Here is a 22624-nt window from a genome sequence, read left to right on the forward strand (position 1 = left end):
GAATGGACAACTACTATAGCAGCCCTGAGTTATACGACCTGCTAAATGACCTTGATACTGACGCAGTGGGTACAGTAAGAACCAACCGGAAAAATCTCCCTAAGGAACTTATGAGTAAAAAGCTGAAGAAAGGAGAGGTAATGGCTGCTTATCGAAAGAAACTCATGGTTCTAAAATGGAAGGACAAGAGAGATGTTTGCATGCTCAGTAGTATCCACGATGCTGAAATGCGAACTGTCCCTATCAGAGGAAAGGACGAAACCAAAGAAAAACCTGTAGTTTGCATAGACTACAATGATTCTATGGGGGGAGTTGACCTTTCCGATCAGTACGTCATTACGTACTCCACAGCAAGGAAGCGAATGAAGAAATATTACCAGAAAATTTTCCGGCATCTTCTGGACCTCGTGGTATTCAATTCATTCATCATTTTCCGGCAACATGGAGGAAAATGCAATCACCTGCAGTACAGAATTCACCTCATCGATAAAATCCTCGAAAAGTACACAGGTTCAGCCCCCACTGAAGCAATGCCTGTCCTTTCAGTTAGACCACTTCCCGCTGCTCCCACAGAAAGATTCAGCAGTAGGCATTTTCCTGATGTGAAACCACCATGAGGAAGAAGGCAGCATGGTGTGAAGAGGTGCATGCTGTGTCTGGCGAAAAGAGAGAGACACGAAACAATCTACAGGTGCAGTGACTGCGACGTTGCTCTCTGTGCAGCTCCTTGTTTCCGTGCTTATCACATGCAAGATGTGTAAAAACAGTGTGTGAAATGTAAACTGTGTGACTAGTGTAAATAATATAATTAGTGAAATCAGTCCTGATGTGTAAATTCATTTCGTTAAAGAAGTAATTAGTGTGAGAAGACGATTAGAACCAGGCTACCACTGTAAGTACTTACTCTCAACTTATTACTGCGATTGCAAACCCTGCATGAAATGTATTTCTCTCAACTGCGGTATTTATTTCAGAAATTGTAGATTAGTTAATGGTAAAGTGTATTTGCAGTGTATAGGCTTTTAATTTTCCTGAAATTAATATGAAAATATAGATATTCCGAAAAAGAAATTTATATTGAGTAATATACAGAAGTTAGTACGAGACTTAGGTCGTTTTTGCTCCAAAACTAAAACACCCACAAATATTAACAAATAGGCAAAAAATCACTTTCTTTATCAGAAATAGGATATACGTAGCATTTTATTATCAAGTATTTCAAAATTTGGAAGGTTTCTTGAATTTATTTGATTATTTTTCGAGTTACGAAAATTCGTCCCCACCAGAACGGAGTTACCGTATCGCGCGCTCCCCAGCTACGGGTTAAGCTTATCAATTCTGGAAAGATGTCTTGTCACCGTAAACTGAAATTCACATTAGTGAGCATCCCATGATGGTTGATCCTAACCTTGTCTCAATTGCCACATCATCATCATCATCATCATCATCAATTTTCATGTTATTGCTAGTCCAAAGTTTACTGAAGACATCTGCTCCCAATAGGATTTCAATGTCTGGTGCATTGTGACCTTGATCTGTGAGTGTGATGTTTGCCTCTTTCAACTGTGGAAATATTTTCTAATTTTTCAGTCAAGGAACAAAATTACATATTTTACTTTGATCTAACACCATCACTGAACATTCAAATTTCTGGTGTAAGCTTCGTAATTTGATACCGTAGACCCTATGTTCGCACTCCCTCAATTCGCCTCCACCAAAGAGGTTATGACTTAATGTCTCTTCTAAACATTTCAGTTTGAGTTCTCTGGGTATGTGATCCACTATGTATGATCTCTGTGAGCCGGAGTCTAGAAGAATCCTTGCCAAGCATGTCGTCCTACCAGTGACTATAGTTATGATAAGTGTCTGTAGCAATGTCTGTCCTCCCTGCTGAGGTAGCAAACTGTCTGTTCCATTGGTTTGTGAATCTCTGGATGTACTGCTGGACATTTGTCTTACTTCTGTACACAACTGTGGACACAGTATTGTAACATGGCACTTATCACAGATCAAAAATTTCACAAAACATTTACATTTCTTAGCATTTTGCTCTGCTCTAAGACACAAGTAACATTTTGCCTTTTGCTTTAGCAAATTCTTCCTGGCGTTTACCATTAACTTCTTGGCATTAAAACACTCTACAGAAGTATGGGATGATTTATCACGCTATAGACATGCATCCTTAGTAGAACACTTACTCTCACTCGCTAAAATACATGCAGCAGTGGGTACTTTATCCATCTTTGACGCACAATTCTTAGCATCAAAACTTAAGCTGAAACCAGATCTAGTGAGCGCAAAGCGTTCTTCACTTTCAACTTCTAACCTCAAAAATGCCAGTAGGCTAGCTAGAATATCCTGGTCATCTGCTTCACTCCTGTTGTTTCGTGCTCTTTCCCAGGCTAACATTACATCTTCTGGCAATGAAGATTCCACTAAAGGGTATAACATGGCAGCATATTTCTCCCAGGTAACTCCTAAGGTTTCCAAAGCTCGCAGCTAAGTTTCCAGTTTATCATGTAAAGTGCTCAGTGCCATACTTTCTCCCCTAGTAGCTTGATTTAAAACAAGGGACAAAAGCTCACGTACATAAATATCAGTAAGGAGTTCATCCTTTGCAAAGCGAGATTTTAACTGTTCAGTAGCATGACGATAATTGGTGCTTGATGGAGGGAAACTTTCCACCAGCTCCCTAGCTTTCGAACCTGGTACCATTGATTGCAAAAGATACTGAAATTTATCATCATCATCTAAAGATTTGTCGGCATCAATTTTATTAAAATGGCTCCAAAATCCAAGCCAGTTCTTTACATTTCCGTCAAATTTTGTAAGCTCCAGTTTCAGTAGACGGAAATTTCCGTTAGGTGACTGTACTATGGCACTATTTATCTTGTAGACCTGATCTACAGCTGCAGAATGAACTTGAATAACATTTTCATACCTTGTTTTGATGATAATGTACTCATCTCTGTACAGAATTATAGGTTAGGTAGTGAACACGTAAGATCATATTAAATGGTATAGCTCTTAACATTACCCTAGAAATGCGACGGGGAAATCACAAAGTGTCTCTTTTATTGTGAAGACTGGGTTAGGGGATTTTCATTGTAATGGTAGGCCCCCTTGCCTACCACCAGTCACAATCAAGTTGGGGAATTATGACAGACTCTCACTCTCCACCTGCATTTTTACATCCTCAAAAAGACTGCCTCAGTGGTTTTTCCAACTGAAATCAACATAGGTCATTACTAGAGCCCGGATTTCCATGCAAATGCATGTTCCTAAATAAGCTGGTTACACTTCTGAAACTTTCCAAATATTCGTTTTATGACTAATCAGTTCCAATAACCGTACTTTTTCCGTGCATGTTTGCATGTTTTGGCCTTTTGGGGAGAAAGTTCATGCATAATGCATATGTGGAAAATTTTGGATTTAATAGCGAATAAGTGGATATTTATGTTGGATTATATGACTTTTCTTCTGACGTTGACGCACATATTATGTTAACTTGTATGATAGTGCCTTTTCTGAATACTGGTTTGCAGAATTTAGGACCGTACGTCCACGTTAATTGTCTATTATTGAGGGAAAAAGAAAATGTATTCCTGCCATACTACTTGACAACCAAAGTTAGATGCATAGAGGTCGTAAACCAGTTACCCAAGCACTTTCTTATCTATTGCTTGAGTAGACATTGACATAAGCGGATAGATCCCATGTCGACCGCTCTAACATTTAGAAATAAGATGTCCCAGTAAAAAATGAACCCTCTATTTTGCATTACTGAATGACTCTTTTTTCGTGTATGTTAGACTAAGAAATCAAAACTTGATTCACACTCGCCGCGTTACTTAGATAGCAGCTTACAAACCTTGGGTTTGCACTGAATCCTGTTTTGTTTTCCTGGAATTCCCTACCCCAAACTTCGAACTCTCATTGTTCACACTTCTGAGCCCAAAATAATTGAAAAAAGAAGGGAGTTGGAAAGCAGAACGCTTACACGCTTCAAATTGTAATTTAGTGTTGGATTGTGCTGTGAAATATTGGTGTCACGCCACCTGTTAACAATTTACGAAGAGACCTTTTGTCCAAATGGATTGAGGGAAAGGATTTTCCAAGTGTTTCTAAAGAGATAACTTGTGATATACTTAGTCCTAAAGGTCTCTTCACTTAAGTATGAACCAGTCACTTCTTGTGACGTAGAAAGATCATTTTCTGTGTTCAGGATTGTTCTGTCAGACAAACGAATAAAATGAAGAAAATGTGCAGAAATTAGTTGTAGTACGACGTTTCAAAAGGAAATGAAATTATAAAAATGTGGAACTGAATTTTGATAGTGCATATTTTCTAGTTTACTGTGCATGTTCTGTCATTTGATACTACATGAATGCATGCATATATTGAGATTTGATAGTGCATGGAAATCTGGGCTCTAGTCATTACAATGACACCAGTCGGAATGTTGCAATTAAAAATAATGCTATCGTATGAAATACTCGATCAAATGAAAACCACAAATTTCCTCAGTTTTAACGAACAGTAGTATGCTGTCGTTCTAATAGTCCAAAGTTCCAGAGCTGGAATGATCAGGCCGCAGGGAGCCGTGAACACACTTATTTTTTTTTTAGCGAAGGAGGCAAATATTTCCTTCAAGCCACAGGAGAAACCCCTTCTTGGCTAATTTGGAATAAAATGAATGTAGAATTTAATGAAAGTCAAGAGGAAGATTTTGTCCGACTCATTGGCTGCTCAGCACTGAGGCCGTCGGTTCAGAGGGTCCCGGCTTCGACTCCCAGCTGGGTCGGAGATTTAAATCCCCTCTGCTTAATTCTTCTGGTCGGGGACCGGGTGTTTGTCTCAACACTCCTCTTCATATTCAGACAACACACTACACTGCCAAACACCACAGAAACATGCAATAGTGATTACATCCCTCCATATAGGCTTGGTGTCAGGAAGGGCATCCAGCTGTAAAACAGGGCGAATACTCGTGTGCGACACAGTTCGCACCCGCGACCCCACAGATGTGGGAAAAGCTGTAGAAAAAAAAGCTTTTTCTTATGAATCGGCTCATTTCGGGGTTAAATTTTGAGTTATTTAGTGAATTGTGGTGCTATAATTTGGAATAGGTCGAAATTGTAATTGTAGACCATGTCATAATTGAGCCTCTGCCATTATTCCGTTAATTGTGCACACTGATCAATCCAATTAGATTAGGGATTGAATAGCTGGAATACTATGATGAACCAGTGTGTTACGTACCAGCAGTATCAGAAAATGTATGAACCAGAGGAATGGTATGCTTGAGAAAAGGTTATCTAACTCCCCTGCTATTTCCCGCCAATATTCAGGCAGGCTGTTATACTCGGTACGCAGCAGTAATCCCATATATCGGAGATGAGTGGCAGCATAAGAGACAAAGAATAATACAACAAACAATGGTCAATGTAATGTTATTGTTGATGAATTTTATGAGCTTTTGATATTGTAGGCCTTCACATTTAATTTTCTTCTGGCTCTGAAATACCACTTTTATCATAGTCGGTACGGTAAAACTGAATAAAGCATAAATGATCGGAAATTGTATTCTCTATAAATTCTGTTATGTAGTACGACCTAAGTTACTTTTCGGTAGGACCAATAAGATAGGTATTTAAAAATTAAATTTTAGGCGCCTTTCCCTAAACTTATCATTTCATCCAGGTTGAATAAAATTGTTTATAACTTAAAGGCTACTTTTTTATTCCCCGACTCTATATACCGATTTTCATTACATTCTGTTTACCCATTTTCTCATGGCTCAGCGTATATATGGACTTCGCAACAAAAATACAAATTAATAGATATCTCTTTTATCATGGCCAGTGTGATAAAAATTTATAAGAAATAAATGATCGGAAATTTAATTCTATATAATTTTAGTTATGCACTATTTATTTGATAGGACCACTAATAACAAATATTTGAGAATTATATAGTCCTTCCCCTAAACTACCATTTCTCTCAGCGTGAATAAAATGATTTAGAGCCTAGATTGTAGTGGCTCATTCCCCAACTCTACATACCGATTTTCATTAAATTCTTTTCAGCCATTTTCTCGTGATGCGTGTTCATACAGTACAAACAGAAATTACGGAAAAGGAAAAAATGCATTTCCTTGTTGCTGTGGACACGACTGATGCAGAAATACCATTTTAAAAAAATTCTAAGTAATGTACAGACAAATCTCTTTTATATATACTAATCTCCGTACCTGGTGGTAAAGGCACTCCCCAGTTGTACTCTTCTACTAGTTTTCATATCCAGTCTTCCATTTTCTGTCTGTTCACTTCCCAAGTATTTGAAGTGTCCTCCTATTTCCAATTCCTTGCCTCCAATTGTGATAGCTCCTTTTCCTTGTTACTTCCTCTACTCATCACCATGTCATACTCTTCTTCACGTTGATTTTCAATCCCCATCGTTCAGTCAGTCATTTCGGTACACTGAACTGCTGTTTTACCCTCATCTTCACCCCAGATCATATTATTTGCAAACATCATTGTATTCATTCCTTCCTTTTCATTAACATCCCTTGCTACTTTTACATTGTCATCAGTCTCCATTATGAATAATAAAGGTGACAGCACACTCCTTTGTTTTAGCCCATTGTCAATTCCAAACTACTCTGTTCTAACCACTGTTGTCTTTACACAGCTGTAACAGTTACCACACATTATTTTATCATTGTTATTAGTTCCTTGCCAATGACCCTGTGTGTCAGGCTTTCCCTGACTTTTGATCTGGGGATGCTGTCGTATGGCTTTTCTAAGTCTGTAAATGTCATGGCTTTTCTAAGTCTGTAAATGTCATTACTGTATGCTTCTCATATTCTCAGCTGTCTTCCATAATCTATGTCAGAATGAAAATGGTTTCTACTCTTGACCTTCCACTTCTGATCTAAATTGTTCCTCTTGTAACTGGCTTTTCACCGAGCTTGATAGCTGCAGTCGCTTAAGTGCGGCCAGTATCCAGTATTCGAGAGATAGTAAGTTCGAACCCCACTGTCGGCAGCCCTGAAAATGGTTTTCCGTGGTTTCCTATTTTCACACCAGGCAAATGCTGGGGCTGTACCTTAATTAAGGCCACGGCCGCTTCCTTCCCACTCCTCGCCCTTCCCTGTCCCACCGTCACCATAAGACCTACCTGTGTCGGTGCGACGTAAAGCAACTAGCAAAAGAAAAAAAACCCTGACTTTTCACCTTTTCTATTCTTTTTTCCAGTAATCTTGGCAACATGGGAGAGGACGATGATTCCTTGGTAGTTACTGCACATTTTATCTCCTCTCTTGAATATTGGTGTTATAAACCCTCCCCCCCACCCCCTCCACTATTCCTGTTGACTGGATACCACGTGTATGGTTTCTCACGTTCAGCAGCTCACTGAAACTTTCATTATTTCTACTGGTTTTGTCAGTATTACTACTTTATTCTTCACAAATCCTGTGTTCACTATTTCATTCCTACTGTTTCTTGTAACAGTAATTCCAAATTTATTTATTTTTCCCACAGTTCAAATCTTCCTTTATTCCTGGACAAATGTTTCCCAACTTTTCTTCGGCTACTACTACTACTTTTTTTTTTCAAACTCTTATTGCTTCTTTGCTGGGCTGAGTAGCTTAGACATTAGAACACTGGCCTTCTGAGCCCAACTTGGCGGGTTCGATCTTGGCTCAGTCCGGTCGTATTTGAAGGTGCGCAGATACATCACCCTTGTGACGGTAGATTTACTGGCGCATTAAAAAATCCCCGCGTGACAAAAGTCCAGCACCTCAGCGTCTCCAAAAACCATGAAAGTAATTAGTGGGATGTAAAAATCAATATTATTGTTGTTGGTATTTTTTAATTTTTATTCCCCCCCCCGCTTCCATGTATCTGGCTTTACTCTCTTCCGTCTTTTATGTTTTCCATTCAAGTTTTCTTCTTTTCCTTTGTCTTCCACAGATATTAGTCATGTTGAACAGGAATGGAGTAATTTTAAGAGCACATTTGTAAGGTGTGCAGCCTCTTTCTTTCTTACCTTTTCCGATGTTCTGCCACATGTCTTTTCTGCACACCTTACAAATGCTCTCTTAAAATTCTATTCCTGTTCAGTGTGACTAATACCTGTCCTTAGTATCATTTTTTGTAATTCTTTCCTAAACTCTTACTGAACGTCCTTTTTCTTTACTCTCCAGGCCCTAATCTTTTTTTCTCTCTTTTTTTTCTTGTAGTTTTGTTACCTTGCCTACTTTCAACTTTCCTATCACTGCTCTATGGTCACCCACAAAGGTTTCCTCAGGCATAGCTGTAATATCCATAAGATCTTTCTGATGTCCTTTTTCCACAATATGTTATCAAAGTTTTCTTTCTACTGTATCACCAACCATACCTGGTAATCTTCTGGCTGTTTTTCTTCCTCAATCATGAGTTTCCTATTATTAGTTGGTTCCTCTAGCAGAAGTCCATTAACATATCCCCTCCTTGAGTCTAGTTGCCATATACATAGGCACCAGAATCTCTTCCCACTTGTGCATTCAGATTTCCCATTATAATTACTTCCTTGCCTTCTATGTATTTCTCCACTTCTCGGAATTGCTCTGTATTCTCTTCTGTATTTCCAGTTTGTGGAGCATACACTTGGAACAGATCTCGTGTTCTTGTCTCATGAATCAAATCGGTCACCACTGATCTGTTGTTTACCTAGTCTTTTCTTAAATAATTGCAAAGAATTTGGAAATTCGTTGAACATCTCCTTGGGTAAATTATTCCAATCCCTAACTCTTTCTATAAATAAATTGCCACAATTTGTCCTCTTGAATTCCAACTTTATCTTCATATTTTGATCTTTCCTACTTTTAAAAACAACTCAAACTTATTGCATGATATTAACTTTGTTCTGTATTGACGGTCTCAATTGTACAATGTAAATGTCTAATCAAATCCTCCTATTTAATACATTATAATATACTCCATCTATAAAGATGTCGTTTTTACATTACCATACATGTTTCAACCCGTATTTCAAGTCCTCTTCAGTAGATTTAAATCTTATAACTTAAAATCCAGTAATTTTTTGAATGAAAGTTATTGAACATTGGTACAATGGGTCTCATTTGAATCCTAAGTATATACAAGTAAAACATACTCTCACTGGCAAAAAGGCGAAACACTACGTATTTCAGACAAAATTTAATGTTAGTTCATTTGAAACCTTGTATAAATTAAAGGTTATGACATTACAATAATATGGCAACGTATCATAAGTTAATTAGCCCATTTGAGGAGTTTCAGCGCAGTAATTGATAATCATTACTGATCATGACAATCACAACACCATTGTTTCAGTTTCCTACCTTTTGACAAGAATAACTACAAACAACTGTCTTATAAGGTTTGCTGTGAATTCTCATGTCACTTATTTTTGTGGACATTACAGCTTGTCTACAGCAGTTAGTTTCACTTCTACGTCAGGTCATAATGGCTCTTTCACTTGAAAACACGGCAAAGGCCAGCATTAGTGGAGGATATACGCCTTATACGCTGTGTAACAGACGTTATAGCCACGTCTTATTCTAACGTGTACAGAACTGTTAAAAGGTACAAAGAGGACAATATCTACACCAGGAGGTTAGGTTCTGGTTTTAGTAGATACTAAGGGTGATGATCACTTTCTCATATTGCAAGTTATTTGTGATCGACATACAACAGTTGTGGAGGCCAGAAATCGTTTGCAGCAAGTACGGGGCATGAACATCAGTGAAAGGACAGTAAAGAGGAGGTTGTATGAAGCAGATTTAAAGTGCAAGAGGCCCGCCAAAGGACCTCTGCTTACATGTGAGCACCACGCCTTACGGATGCAATTCGCCAATGCCCAATGAAACTGGAATCTGGAGCAGAAGAGCTCAGTGCTGTTCACAGATAGATCCAGATTTTGTTTGAGGGCACTGGGTGGAAGGGAGAGAGTATGGACAAAGCCTGGGTAACATTATCCACCCTGTACTTTCTCTGCAAGGGCGTCGTCCTGTGGAGGCTCTGTGATGGTCTGGGCTGGGTTTATCACTAATGCGTGCACGGAGCTTGTGTTTATTGTGAGTGGAAGTCTGATAGCCCACCGTTACATCAAGGAGATTTTAGTTGATCACATGGTGCCTTTTGCACCTGTCATTGTTAAGAACTTTATCCTGATGGATGGCAGTATTCGCCCACACGTTGCCGTTTGTGTATGTGAGTACCTGGATGAAGTCGGAATTAAGCACATGGTGTGGCCTCTTCTCAAATAGACTAATTAACTTATGATATACATTGCCATATTGTCGTAATGTCATATTTGACTTTTACCATATTTCAAATGCACTAACATTAAATTTAGTCTGAAATACGTTGTATTTCTTGCCTTTTTTTTTTTTTTTTTTTTGCTGGTAATTGTAGTTTGAATATTGCTTAAGATATAACCTCTTGTCTTGAAATATTAAAATCTTGCTGTGTTGTTAAAATCTCTAAATCTTTAATCCTTAGTTGAACTCAATTCTTAAACTTCCATTGTAGTTGCCTATATAGTGACATTAGGAGGTAAGTGGCATGTTACATGTGCATGATGCTGAATGAGTACTGTCAATAAAATGTCCGTGTAAATATGTCACGCTTTTCCGCCTGGAACCTATTTGTTACAGAGTCTTCCTGTCATTGAACTTGTTCTGATGGGCAAAGTTCAATACCTTTAATACTTCTTTAGTGTTAGGCACTTTCTCCATCTGGATATTATCCTTGTAACCAACAATCTTCACATACTGCTGATTGAATACTTTACCTTCTCTAGATCCTCGCATGCACACTTCCCTTGTTCATTGATGATTCCTGGAATGCCTCCTTTGAATCCATTTCTGCCTTATAATACCTATATATACCATTCCATTTTTCACTAAAATTTGTATGACTGCCAATTATGCTTGCCATCATGTTATCCTTGCTGACTTTTTTGCTATATTCAATTTCATAGTAAGTTCCTTCAATTTCTCCTTAACTTCCACAACCATTTCAAACTCTGTTTCTTTCCAACCTGCACCTCCTCCTTGGTCTCATTACTTCTGTTATAATGTAGTAGGTTTTTACCATTCCTTACCATTTTTAAAGGTACATACTCAACCCTTTACCCTTCCAGCCTTTGAAATATGGCGCCGGCAAAATCCCGGGGTCGTACACAGGTAATGCCCAGAGATATCTTCGAGTAGAAATAATCAATCTTAAATTACTGAGCAGGAAGGATAAGAGAGAAGAAGAAAAAAAATTATATGAATGAGAACCTTTGTTGCAAACTAATTTATTAAAGGAAAATGAAAGAAACTTTGGCAAAGTAAAATACATAAAACATAATTTAAAAAAAATTAACACCACCTCGATGTACAGATTTTGTCATTTACACACTAGGTCAGCTGAAACCCTTACTAATTCTCTTACATCATAAAATTTATCAAGTCTACTTGTTATTTATTCCAGGTAAGCACTAGTGCTTTCATTTATTGAATTTCACAAGTCTGCTTAATTTCACTTTTATTCCCTTTTACTCATAAATATGTTAACACAAACAACAATCTTCGTTCGTAAACTCCAAACCCAAATAAATGCATTTTTCAGTAGTTGAAATATATTATCACTTAAGAAATTCGTATTGACAACTTCGTCATAACAAACATCGCCAACATCAATTTAATTAACTCATCCATTAATTATCACTTGGGTTTCATTATTACTTACTCATTAACATTTTCAAGAAAAATATCATTGACCTAGGTTATATACCTCAACTTCATTTTGAGTGATGTTTCAGTCCAAACAGTTATAACCACAGTTCTTCCATACATGAATTGTTACATCAATATTGCATCATTATCTCTCCTCGTGGCTTTACCTCCCATCTACAAACAACTAACGTGAAAACAAATCTGGACTGATGAGTACTTTTGAACACTAATACAATAGAATATCATTCTGATTTTGACTTAACAACAATAACTCCATACATACATAATCAGCTATTTATATTTTACACTAAATAAGAAAACAAACTCATAGCAAAAGGCCCTACAACTAACACAAAAGTCCCACCAAAAGCTAATATCTACACTGAGTCTACTGCAGTAGGGCAAAACCTCTGCTCCTAAACATGACAACCACCTGAAATAATCCATCAATCAAAACATTACAACCACAAATTAGAATTTGCATTGCCAAGATGTACAATAAAACAACTCACATATGCCAACAAATAAATTCATCCATCAATAATAACCATCAGGAAATACCACGTCCATTGACTCGGTCGAGAGTCGAAGTGACAACCATCAGGATCGTGACATTACAGTGATCTGAAAATTCCTACCTTTAATTGAAGCATTGTAAATAATATTAAAACTTTAAATCTCTGTGTGCTGTTACCTAAGTATTCAGTCCGAATTAAATAATAAATGACATCGTAAATGTCCTATGATGATCCTAATCCAACGGAGTTTGTTCTGTAACATGAACGCATAGCAGTAAAAACATCTTATCTTAGAACTCAAGCTCATTTATTTTCTTCACGCCTTCAGTGGTATATCTGTCAACTCAACAATATCTCCGTGTCCTCGACAACTCACATAATTCCTCTCAAATCGTACTCCACATAATATAGCCTCTACTAACTTATAACCTCAGTTGTTCCTTTGCACTCAATATTTTAAAATACACAATGTCTAGCATATAATCCATATATCCACTGGTTCGAATCTCACCAGAATTTACATTATCTTACTTCAAGAACACTTAATTTCTTTGCCTTCAATATTCTTAATGATCTCTCATTTCAAATTATCCTTGGTTCATTGCTTGCTACTAGCGTTTTAGTGTTAAAGTTCCTAACCCCAAACTAACCTCGAAAACAAATTACCAGATGAAGTATGTAAAAGATATCAATTAACTCACAGCACATACTATTAGCCTGTCAAATAAAATCTCTTATTGATGAACACAATTGTACAAATCCACTGTAATGTCTATAGATGGTCACTGGTTAATATCCGCAACTCAATATCAATGAACTTTCTTGAAGATTATGAAAATACATGCAACATGCCACTTATTGTAATTAACATGCCCCAAGAACTACTAATGTACTAAATGCCATCTACCATTATCATAATATTCACACACACAAGTATTATTTCAGAAGATCACACACTTATATTATTCCAGAAGACTATTACAACTACAAACTTATGAAAAATATGTTAAAGATCACAATAACATTACCACACACAAATCAGTATGAATAAAATACTCACTCCCCCAAGGTATTAGTGCTATCAATGAAAAGTCTACTCCTAGCTGACCCTTGGTACATTTAAAATAAATAAAAAAATTAAATTAAACCATCGCATGCAAGAAGTTAATATTTACAAAATTTACATTAGCTGATCGTGCGTATGAAAGTACAGTATATAAACTCAGAAAGTACTCATCTTCGTCCGACCTTGTTCCTCGTTCAGCCACCCACCATCACGACCGTCAGATCGGCCCACCGATCTTATACTCACACCATCATGACGGTGCCATTTACTTTCTGTGAATATTCTTCTCTTGAAGTCCATATTCATAACACAGTTTGTCTACAGCATAATACACGTTTCCCCACACGTTTGACACTGAACATACAAAAAGAAAAATTTCAAATGAATTATTTTACCAATTATACACAAAAATTTACAATCTTCTCGCATGAGCACAATTTCCATAACCATTTAATCAAAATGTTATCTCGGCAAGAATCCACGATTCCATACTAAGCTACACTGTAAGCGTGTCCTAAAACTTCACTTATAGTCACATTTATAGCTGCACGATGAACAGGTTATCGACGTTTGCTATTTAATATTTCCCTTATGGGAATAATCCCGGCGGATTAAGTTCTACTTTAGCAATCTATTATTTATTCAGTCAAAAAATGCTCAGGTCCATGTTCCTCCGACAGCGATCACACGTGCATGTCTGACCCGTTCCAAAGTTACGAGAGAGAATTAATTTCTTGGTGTTCCTTCGCACACGTTCCTCCTGGCGCAGCATCCGGGGAATTCCCTGACCTGTTTCACCACATCCTGCGTCCAGTAGCCACATAAATTAAATTAAGGAATTAGCCAGGATATTTCAGTTTAATTTTCTAACCATGTAGAGGTCTTATTCCTCTTCTGTAATATTTTCTTGTGGATTTCACGTAATATTACAGCGCATTCACATTGGTGTCACTGCTGTTATATCACTTTGCTCCTCGTGCGCTCCTTTGTGATTCGCTGGTTCAGAAGTCCTGCCAACTTAATTTTGGGATAGCTCTGTCTCAACTCTTACACTTCTCTGTCTAGACGAGAAGATTCCATTGCCTCCATTCTTGTGCAATATCCGCCAAACTCGACACGTGTGCTCTTGGACTTATAAATTTAGCAAGCTGGATTACAACATGCATTCGGCTTCTCATACAGACTTTGCCTCATATAATATTACTTATATACAATTTTTGCAATTATATGCCAATGACATGAACCAATTGGGTTCAATACCTGTTTGCATTCCTCAACAATTGCTTTAAACCCATCCCACAGTATGTGTACATTTTTATTTACAGTTTTCCGCTGGTCATAATTACTTTTTTTTTTTTTTGCTTTACGTCGCACCGACACAGATATGTCTTATGGCGACGATGGGATAGGAAAGGCCTAGGAAGTGGAAGGAAGCGGCCGTGGCCTTAATTAAGGTACAACCCCGGCATTTGCCTGGCGTGAAAATGGAAAACCACGGAAAACCATCTTCAGGGCTGCCGACAGTGGGGCTCGAACCCTCTATCTCCCGATTACTGGATACTGGCCGCACTTAAGCGACTGCAGCTATCGAGCTCGGTTAATTACTTTTTGAAAACTCTCTTATGCCTGTCTTATCAGCCATATGGTACTGCCTAATAGTCCTATTTTTATGACCTCCTTTCTGTCATATTTATTTTTAACTACAACAAAAACAACCTCCTGATCACTAATACAGTCTATTACTTCCCTTTAATTGGTTCCATCACTTTCTGATTCAGCTGTCTTTCCAGATGAAGTTATTTGCCATTTGTTGGTCATTCTTCATGTTGTTTGCATTACCGCCCCAATTGACATTTGATAAATTGATATCACCCACTACGATCACGTTCCTTTCTGTATCGTTTCCACATAGCTGATAATCTTATCAAATAATTCTGAATCAGCATCTGCACCACTCTTTCCAGGTCTGTACACTACATTCTAGCCTTACACCTAGAATCCTGTCGTCCATTGTAAATCATCCTGTCCAGTATTCGGGAGATAGTGGGTTCGAACCCCACTGTCGGCAGCCCTGAAGATGGTTTTCCGTGGTTTCCCATTTTCACTCCAGGCAAATGCTGGGGCTGTACCTTAATTAAGGCCACGGCTGCTTCCTTCCCACTCCTGGTCCTTCCCTGTCCCATCGTCGCAATAAGACCTATCTGTGTCGCTGCAGCGTAAAGCAACTTGCGGGAAAAAAAAAAAAAAATAAATCATCCTATTCCTTTCCTTAAGTTTTATTTCTCCTCTTCCTCTCCATTTTGTTTCACTAAGACCAAGGATGGCTACGTCCTCTTATCAGCTTTTTGAGCTTGTCTGTCAGGGTTAGGATGTTGACTGTCCTGATTTGGATATATTGTGGTACTGGTCACCAACTTGTCATAGTTGTCCCGCAGTACCTGAAGAACTGTGCGTTTCCTGCAGCATTTTTCGAGGATGTACCATATTTGCACTCGTACGTAGGTTTTTATTATAATGTGTTTGCCACTCCCAATGGCATTTTAGAGCTGTTGCCAGCAGGTGACGAGGCTGCGTCTAATCTAGAGTACAGACGCATTTTGCAGCCACCCGTAACCTGGGCCACGAACCTACTACGCTGGCGTAGCAAGGGGAGAGGTGATACTCCCACGTGGCGTGTCCCAGATGACGGATAGGGGGGTCCTAACCTTCTTGCCGGCGGACTTGAGCGAAATAAAATAGCTCTCGTGGACCAAACACACTTTCCCCTGCGGGTGGGGGATGCAGGCGAAGAATACACCCACGGTATCCCCTGCCTGTTGTAAGAGGCGACCAAGGGATGATTGAATTAGAACCATGAGACTACTTATAATTAGTACCACGACGCAGGGAACACCATGTGTCGCTTTTACTTGAGCGTAGTACCACTATGTTAGGTACACAGTAGGTTTGTGGTCAGTAGCGACAGTGTGTGAATCAGGGTGGGTTTTACAGTACCTGTGATTAGTACCACTGTATGAGCGACACCATGGGTCTGCCTTTCCTATGATTAGTACCCACTATATGAGGAACACCATGGGTTTACGTTGCCTGTAAATGGTGCCATAGTGTGGGAAACACCATAGGTCTTCATTACATGTGCGTATTACATTACATTATGTGTGGAATACTGCGAGTCTACGTTACTTTTGATTAGAACCGCAACGTGACAAATGCCATGGTACTACTTTCCTAGCAATAAGTACCATTATGAGGGGCCGATGACCTGGATTTTGGACCCGTTTAGTCTACAAGCATCATAGATTCAGAATTAGGCTTTAGAAGCAGTCCCTTGGCCAGTAATACTATTATTTAACATTAGTTTCTGGGAATGTGGGGCATTGCGGGTCGGATCCACTTGTTATTTTAAATTCATATCCATCCATTCATTTTTTGTCATCACTTTTTGAATTCTGGTCAGTGGATGATTTTGGACTTTCAAATTGTCATTACATTTAGTCTCATTTCGTACCATTAGGGGCTGGTGACCTACATGTTAGGCCCCTTTAAACAACAGTCATCATCATCAGCATAATTTGGGGGCATATGCTGTTTGATGGGTTCCAGTGTCATTTCCTACACTGAGGGGGACCATTACCATTGGTCCTCTTAGTTGGTAGAGCTATTTCTCACTGGCTTTACAGTGTACTTTTACCGTAGCAAATTGGACCGGCCAGACTTATTTATTATGTTAGATATTGGAAGAAAAACATTTGAGTTGTGTGACTACACGGACTGATTTGGTCTTCGTGGAACATGGGAGCCTTACCACACATCGGTATGTGAAGAAAATCCTTACAGAACATATTGTGCCTTTCGCTTCATTTATTAGTGATGGTTGCACACTAATGCAAGACAATGCACACTCACATGTTGCTAGATGTGTGCAACAATTTATGGACGAAGGAGAGATTCATGTAGCGGTTTGGCTTAGTTGAATCCTATTGAGCATCTGTGGAACCAACTGGGGAGAAGGGTCCATCAGTACTATCCAGACATCCTACAGGACCTATGGGAAGGCATCCTGGAAGAAAGGGAGATGATTCCTCAAGAGGACAATGCAGCTTTACTCATTAGCATGCCTGGAAAGTTAGATGCCGTGATTCTTGCGAGAGGAGGTAATACATGCTTCTGAGGACGAGAAAAAAAAAATCATGAAGTGGGAAGTATAGAAAACCAAAACAAAGGTGAATTAACTTCATGAGCTCCTCAAAATTTGCTGGAAGTGTACATCCATACATGTTGCTTCCATATCTCTGGCTTAATTTGATCAAATTGTTTACAAGAAATCGTTCTTTTTCATTGTCAGACACCTAAAGGAGTCTGTACTACAATATTTTTATCTTAAAATAGATTAGTGTCAGTTACTGGAATTTAAAATAAATGTCAGAGTTACTTCAGGTTTAATGGTCCTGTGCACTCACTTAGAAATCGGATTTAAATCACCTTCAGCACGAGTAAGCCACTCGGTTGGAACTACTTAGGTACTGTGCACCGCTCTGAAATAAATGTCATCAGAATTGCAGAGTTTTCAGTGAAGCATTCAAAATAATTTTACTCACCAAAAATGATGTCATAATGAAGATTGTATGTGATAAATCTCAAAACATTCAGATAAATGTAGAGGCACTTTACACTTGTGGGGGTCTCAATTCATTTATCTTTTCTTCAGTATAATTGAATGCGAGGTTTACAAACCTAGGTCATCAGAATTCAGAGGGCAAAGTAGGCCTTAATTTCATCCTCATCAGTGTCAATAGTCACCATCTATATATCACATTTGATTCAGATATTTTTTTCTGTATCATAAATATTTGTTTCCCATGCAATATGGGAAAGCATCTGGTCCGTAAACTCCAAAAACAGACAACTCCGATACAGAATCATCTAAATATTTGTCTCTCAATTCTCCTGATCCCACTGGACTCTAAAATTATAATTAATTTGTTGGTTATCACTATTACTAACCAAGACCAAGTCAATATGTTTTGCTTTCACATGTGTGGCTTTAGGTATGATTTCACAGTCACTCGTATCAAATGAAGTGTCACTTTTACGCAAAATCTCTTCTTCAATATTATCATAATATTAGTCCTCTGGATTACTGCCTAAAACACTTTCAATAGCCTTTACTATGCCCGGAACCATCGTAGGGGACTGACTGACACCTACCGAGCTCGATAGCTGCAGTCGCTTAAGTGCGGCCAGTATCCAGTATTCGGGAGATAGTAGGTTCGAACCCCACTGTCGGCAGCCCTGAAAATGATTTTCCGTGGTTTCCCATTTTCACACCAGGCAAATGCTGGGGCTGTACCTTAATTAAGGCCACGACCGCTTCCTTCCCACTCCTAGCCCTTTCCTGTCCCATCGTCACCATAAGACCTATCTGAGTCGGTGCGACGTAAAACAACTAGCAAAAAAAAAAAAATGACACCTGATGAAATGTTTGCTTTTCAGAGGCTACAATTGGGCAATAAATTGCAGTACAAATTCTTAGAAGGAGAGCTGTAAACAAGCCACATTTCTGTTCTATTCATAGAAGTTTGCAGGGGTAGTCAAAATATAAGCTAGTACATATGATTCAGCATGACGCTTGAATATCTTGTCATTTCAGTTGAAGGCCTGGCCAATGCTCGCGTGAATGTCATGTCAAATGAGTCGAGTGGGTTAAGGAATTGAAATGTTGCATTTTTTTGTGTTGGTGACTGTACATATATATTTCATTCATGTCCGATAGTCCTTTATCCAAAGTCAATTATTGTTGTGTTGTACAGTGCAGTGTAGTGTGATGTTACAAAATGTAAGCATTGTTATTAAATATTTTCTATTTCAAAATCTCATCAAAATTTATTTCAGAAAGATCATTTTATGTTTTAATATAGGCCTATGATTGTAAAATTACTATTAACATCTACATTGCTGCTAAATAATTGGGCAACTTACCATCAATTTTAATTGTTTTCCCACTGCTGTAGATTTCTTTTTGCTATTTTCCTCTATCTGTAAGTGACATATTTATTAGTTATATGAGAAAAATATCATTAAAAAATAGTTCTGAGCACTCAAGGGTTAAAGTTCCTTGGTCTTTTCCCTTTCAGGTGACGTGACAAAGATTTAAGCCATCTGGTTTCAACGTAGTTCTAAGGACCTGTATATTTCCCTATTATATGACTGATACATAGGCAGCAATGGATTTAGAATTCCATGAAGTGCCTTTACCTTCTGATGAAGAATTGAAGAAAGAGCAAGGTAGGTGGTGTTCTTTACTTTTGGTCTCTGTAACATACAGTTAGGCCTACATCTCGGAATAACTGTGTCTACCATCAACATCTCAGATATGTTAGAGTCCTACAAACAATCTGCTATTATTTAAAATTTGGCCGTTAGAACGTGTCTCTTTTTATATACATATGCCATGACTGTGTTTCAATTTGTTTCATAGCCATATCAACAGCTGATGTTTCACGAATTATGTTCTCTGATATGTTTTTTAATATGTTTCCATGTTTACAGTTGGCCAACAACAATAATTCAGAATGTATATAATATATCATATTATGTGCTTTACCATTTTGGTTCTTTTTTTGCTAGTGGCTTTACGTCGCACCGACACAGATAGGTCTTATGGCGACGATGGGATATTAAATGCCTAGGAGTTGGAAGGAAGAGGCCGTGGCCTTAATTAAGGTACATTTGCCTGGTATGAAAATGGGAAACCACAGAAAACCATCTTCAGGGCTGTCGACAGTGGGATCCGAATCCACTATCTCCCGGATGAAATCTCACATTGCAAGTGACTAATCTCATGTTTTAATCTGTATTGAAATCTGTTAATTTACAATAAGAAAGTTTTATTATGATCCACATGTTCAATACTTTATACATTGTCACATTTAAAATATCTTCATTAATTAAAAAGTTATATGTGGGACACGTTCCTCTCCCTTATAGAACATCATCAGCCAAATCTGAATCTCGAAGAATGGTAATGTTCGTAAATAATGATTTAAGAACTATTAAACCGTTTTTCACAAACTTAAACTTACCCTACTAGAATATCATAAAATGCAGAATCTTTGGAGACATGCCTTAATAACCTGGGCTTAATAGGAAAGATACATTAAAATTGTGGAAGAATGAGTTGTTCTAAAATATAGTAGAGTCTCGTTAATCCAAACTAATTGCTAGTTGCTTTACGTCGCACCGACACAGATAGGTCTTATGGCGACGATGGGACAGGGAAGGGTTAGGAGTGGGAGGGAAGCGGCAGTGGCCTTATTAAGGTACAGCCCCAGCATTTGCCTGGTGTGAAAATGGGAAACCATGGAAAATCATCTTCAGGACTGCCGACAGTGGGGTTCGAACCCACTATCTCCCGAATACTGGATACTGGCCACACTTAAGCGACTGCAACTATCGAGCTCGGTCCGAACTAATTGGGACTGGAGTCTGTTCGGATTACGAAATTTTCGGATTAACCGGAATATATTTTCCAATAATAATGTTATTGATTTTACGTCCCGCTAACTACTTTTACGGTTTCCGGAGATGCCTAGTGCCGGGATTTTCTGCCGCAGGAGTTCTTTTACGTGCCAGTAAATCTACTTACACGAGACTGACGTATTTGAGCACCTTCAAATACCACCGGACTGAGCCAGGATTGAACCTGCCAAGTTGGCGTCAGAAGGCCAGCGCCTCAATCGTGTGAGGAAAATAGTTTCTACAATACAGTACAGTACATACTATAATTCGAAATGTCTGTTCTTTAGCAGCTACATTAATAAAATACTGTATAAAATTACAGTAGGATAGGTAAGAACTCGTAGAGAAGAAAACGACAATGAAAATGACATTAGCGAGTGGATGGAAGCTGACTGTCATCAATTACAAACAGACCAAGAAATTGTTGCTATGGTGGAGAAATAATCTGTAGTTGATGAGGAACAGAGTGACGACGAAGAAGACCACAATGAACGACTAGTGTCACATTCAGATGCCGCGGCCACCTTAGAACTTGCTGTGCGCTATGTCGAGCAACACTCCACTGCTATGCCCACTGATGTGATGTTTATGAGACACTGGTTTAACACTGCATCTTCGTGTAGGTTCCAGTCACTACGGCAAAAGAAACTAACAGACTTTGTAAAGATAAACGACCAGTGATTGATGGTTTATGATGTATAATTATGTTTACATTAAGTTATTCTAGTAAAATGTGACTAACAAAATGCAAGTAAATCTTCACTCTATAATGTTCTTTCATTTCAAATAGGAGATTAAAAAAAAAAAAAAATTCAGTTCGGATTAACCAGACATTCGGATTAACGGGATTTGGATTAATGGGACTCTAGTGTATTTAAAACAAGTAGCATGTCTAAAATCGTAGAAAGACGTAAAATTCAAACTTAAGAGCTAAATTTGAAGATTTTCTTTGCAATGAGATCTAGTAAAAAAGTTTTTTTATACTTTGAGGATAAGATTGTATAAAGATTCAAAGATCTTGTCAATTTGATAATTGAACTTGTGACAGGATGAATGTTGGTCTTTTGTGAAATTTTAATACGCTCTTGTTGATGTAGTGACCGCACGTTGAAATAATGGATTTAATAAGACATGATTGAAAGGGACTAAATTGACTATCGTAGTTAAAAGTTGTTAGGTAGTCTATCTTGTTGTATGTCTGTAACAAGAAAAGGCATCTTGTAAGTAATCGAAAGTTGTGTTGCTAGTTAAGAGTGTGCTTCTAGAAACTTCACTTACCCCTCCAATTGCTGTTTGTCAGTTTTGTGTTATCCAAGGTTGTGTGGTGACTGCCTGTTGTTCCGTGTCTACTCCTTGTAAGAGTGAGATGGTGGGAGTTGAGGAGAGGGAGTAGGGGTAGGAGGAGAAATGTTTGTGGGTGTAGTTTTGGAAGGGGAATGTCTAGTAGGGGCGCAGGGAGGGGTTGTGTTCTTTAATGCTCCGTGATTATTAGTTGTTTTGGGAATGAAAAATTTGGCAAATCTACTTTTTTGTAGATTAAGCGTTTTTAAAATTTTGGGCAATTGTTCGTGTAAAGGATTTCTTATTTCAATTTCGTCATTTAAATTTTTTTCTTTATTGAAATACTGGTCTAAATGTACATAGATATTTTCTAATGCTGTCATTAATTTTCCCTTTTCTATCTTCTTGATAATTTTTAGGTATTTCTCTATAGTTGTAAAATGGTGACCTGACTCTCATGTGAGCACTCATCGCAGAATGTTTGTT

General features: G+C 38.2%; 1 protein-coding gene across 1 annotated transcript in view; it reads left to right on the forward strand.

Annotated features, from left to right (window-relative positions):
- Positions 1-22624, forward strand: part of LOC136887200 (transcriptional regulator ATRX-like) — a 199284-nt gene that overhangs the window by 30734 nt on the left and 145926 nt on the right. Inside the window, exon 2 of the mRNA XM_068230347.1 lies at positions 19474-19624. Within this exon, the coding sequence (XP_068086448.1) occupies positions 19564-19624 (61 nt within the window). The 5' untranslated portion in view covers positions 19474-19563. The remainder of the gene's footprint in view (positions 1-19473; positions 19625-22624) is intronic.

The sequence above is a fragment of the Anabrus simplex genome, chromosome 1 (genome assembly GCF_040414725.1).
Source record: "Anabrus simplex isolate iqAnaSimp1 chromosome 1, ASM4041472v1, whole genome shotgun sequence".
NCBI lineage: Eukaryota > Metazoa > Arthropoda > Insecta > Orthoptera > Tettigoniidae > Anabrus > Anabrus simplex.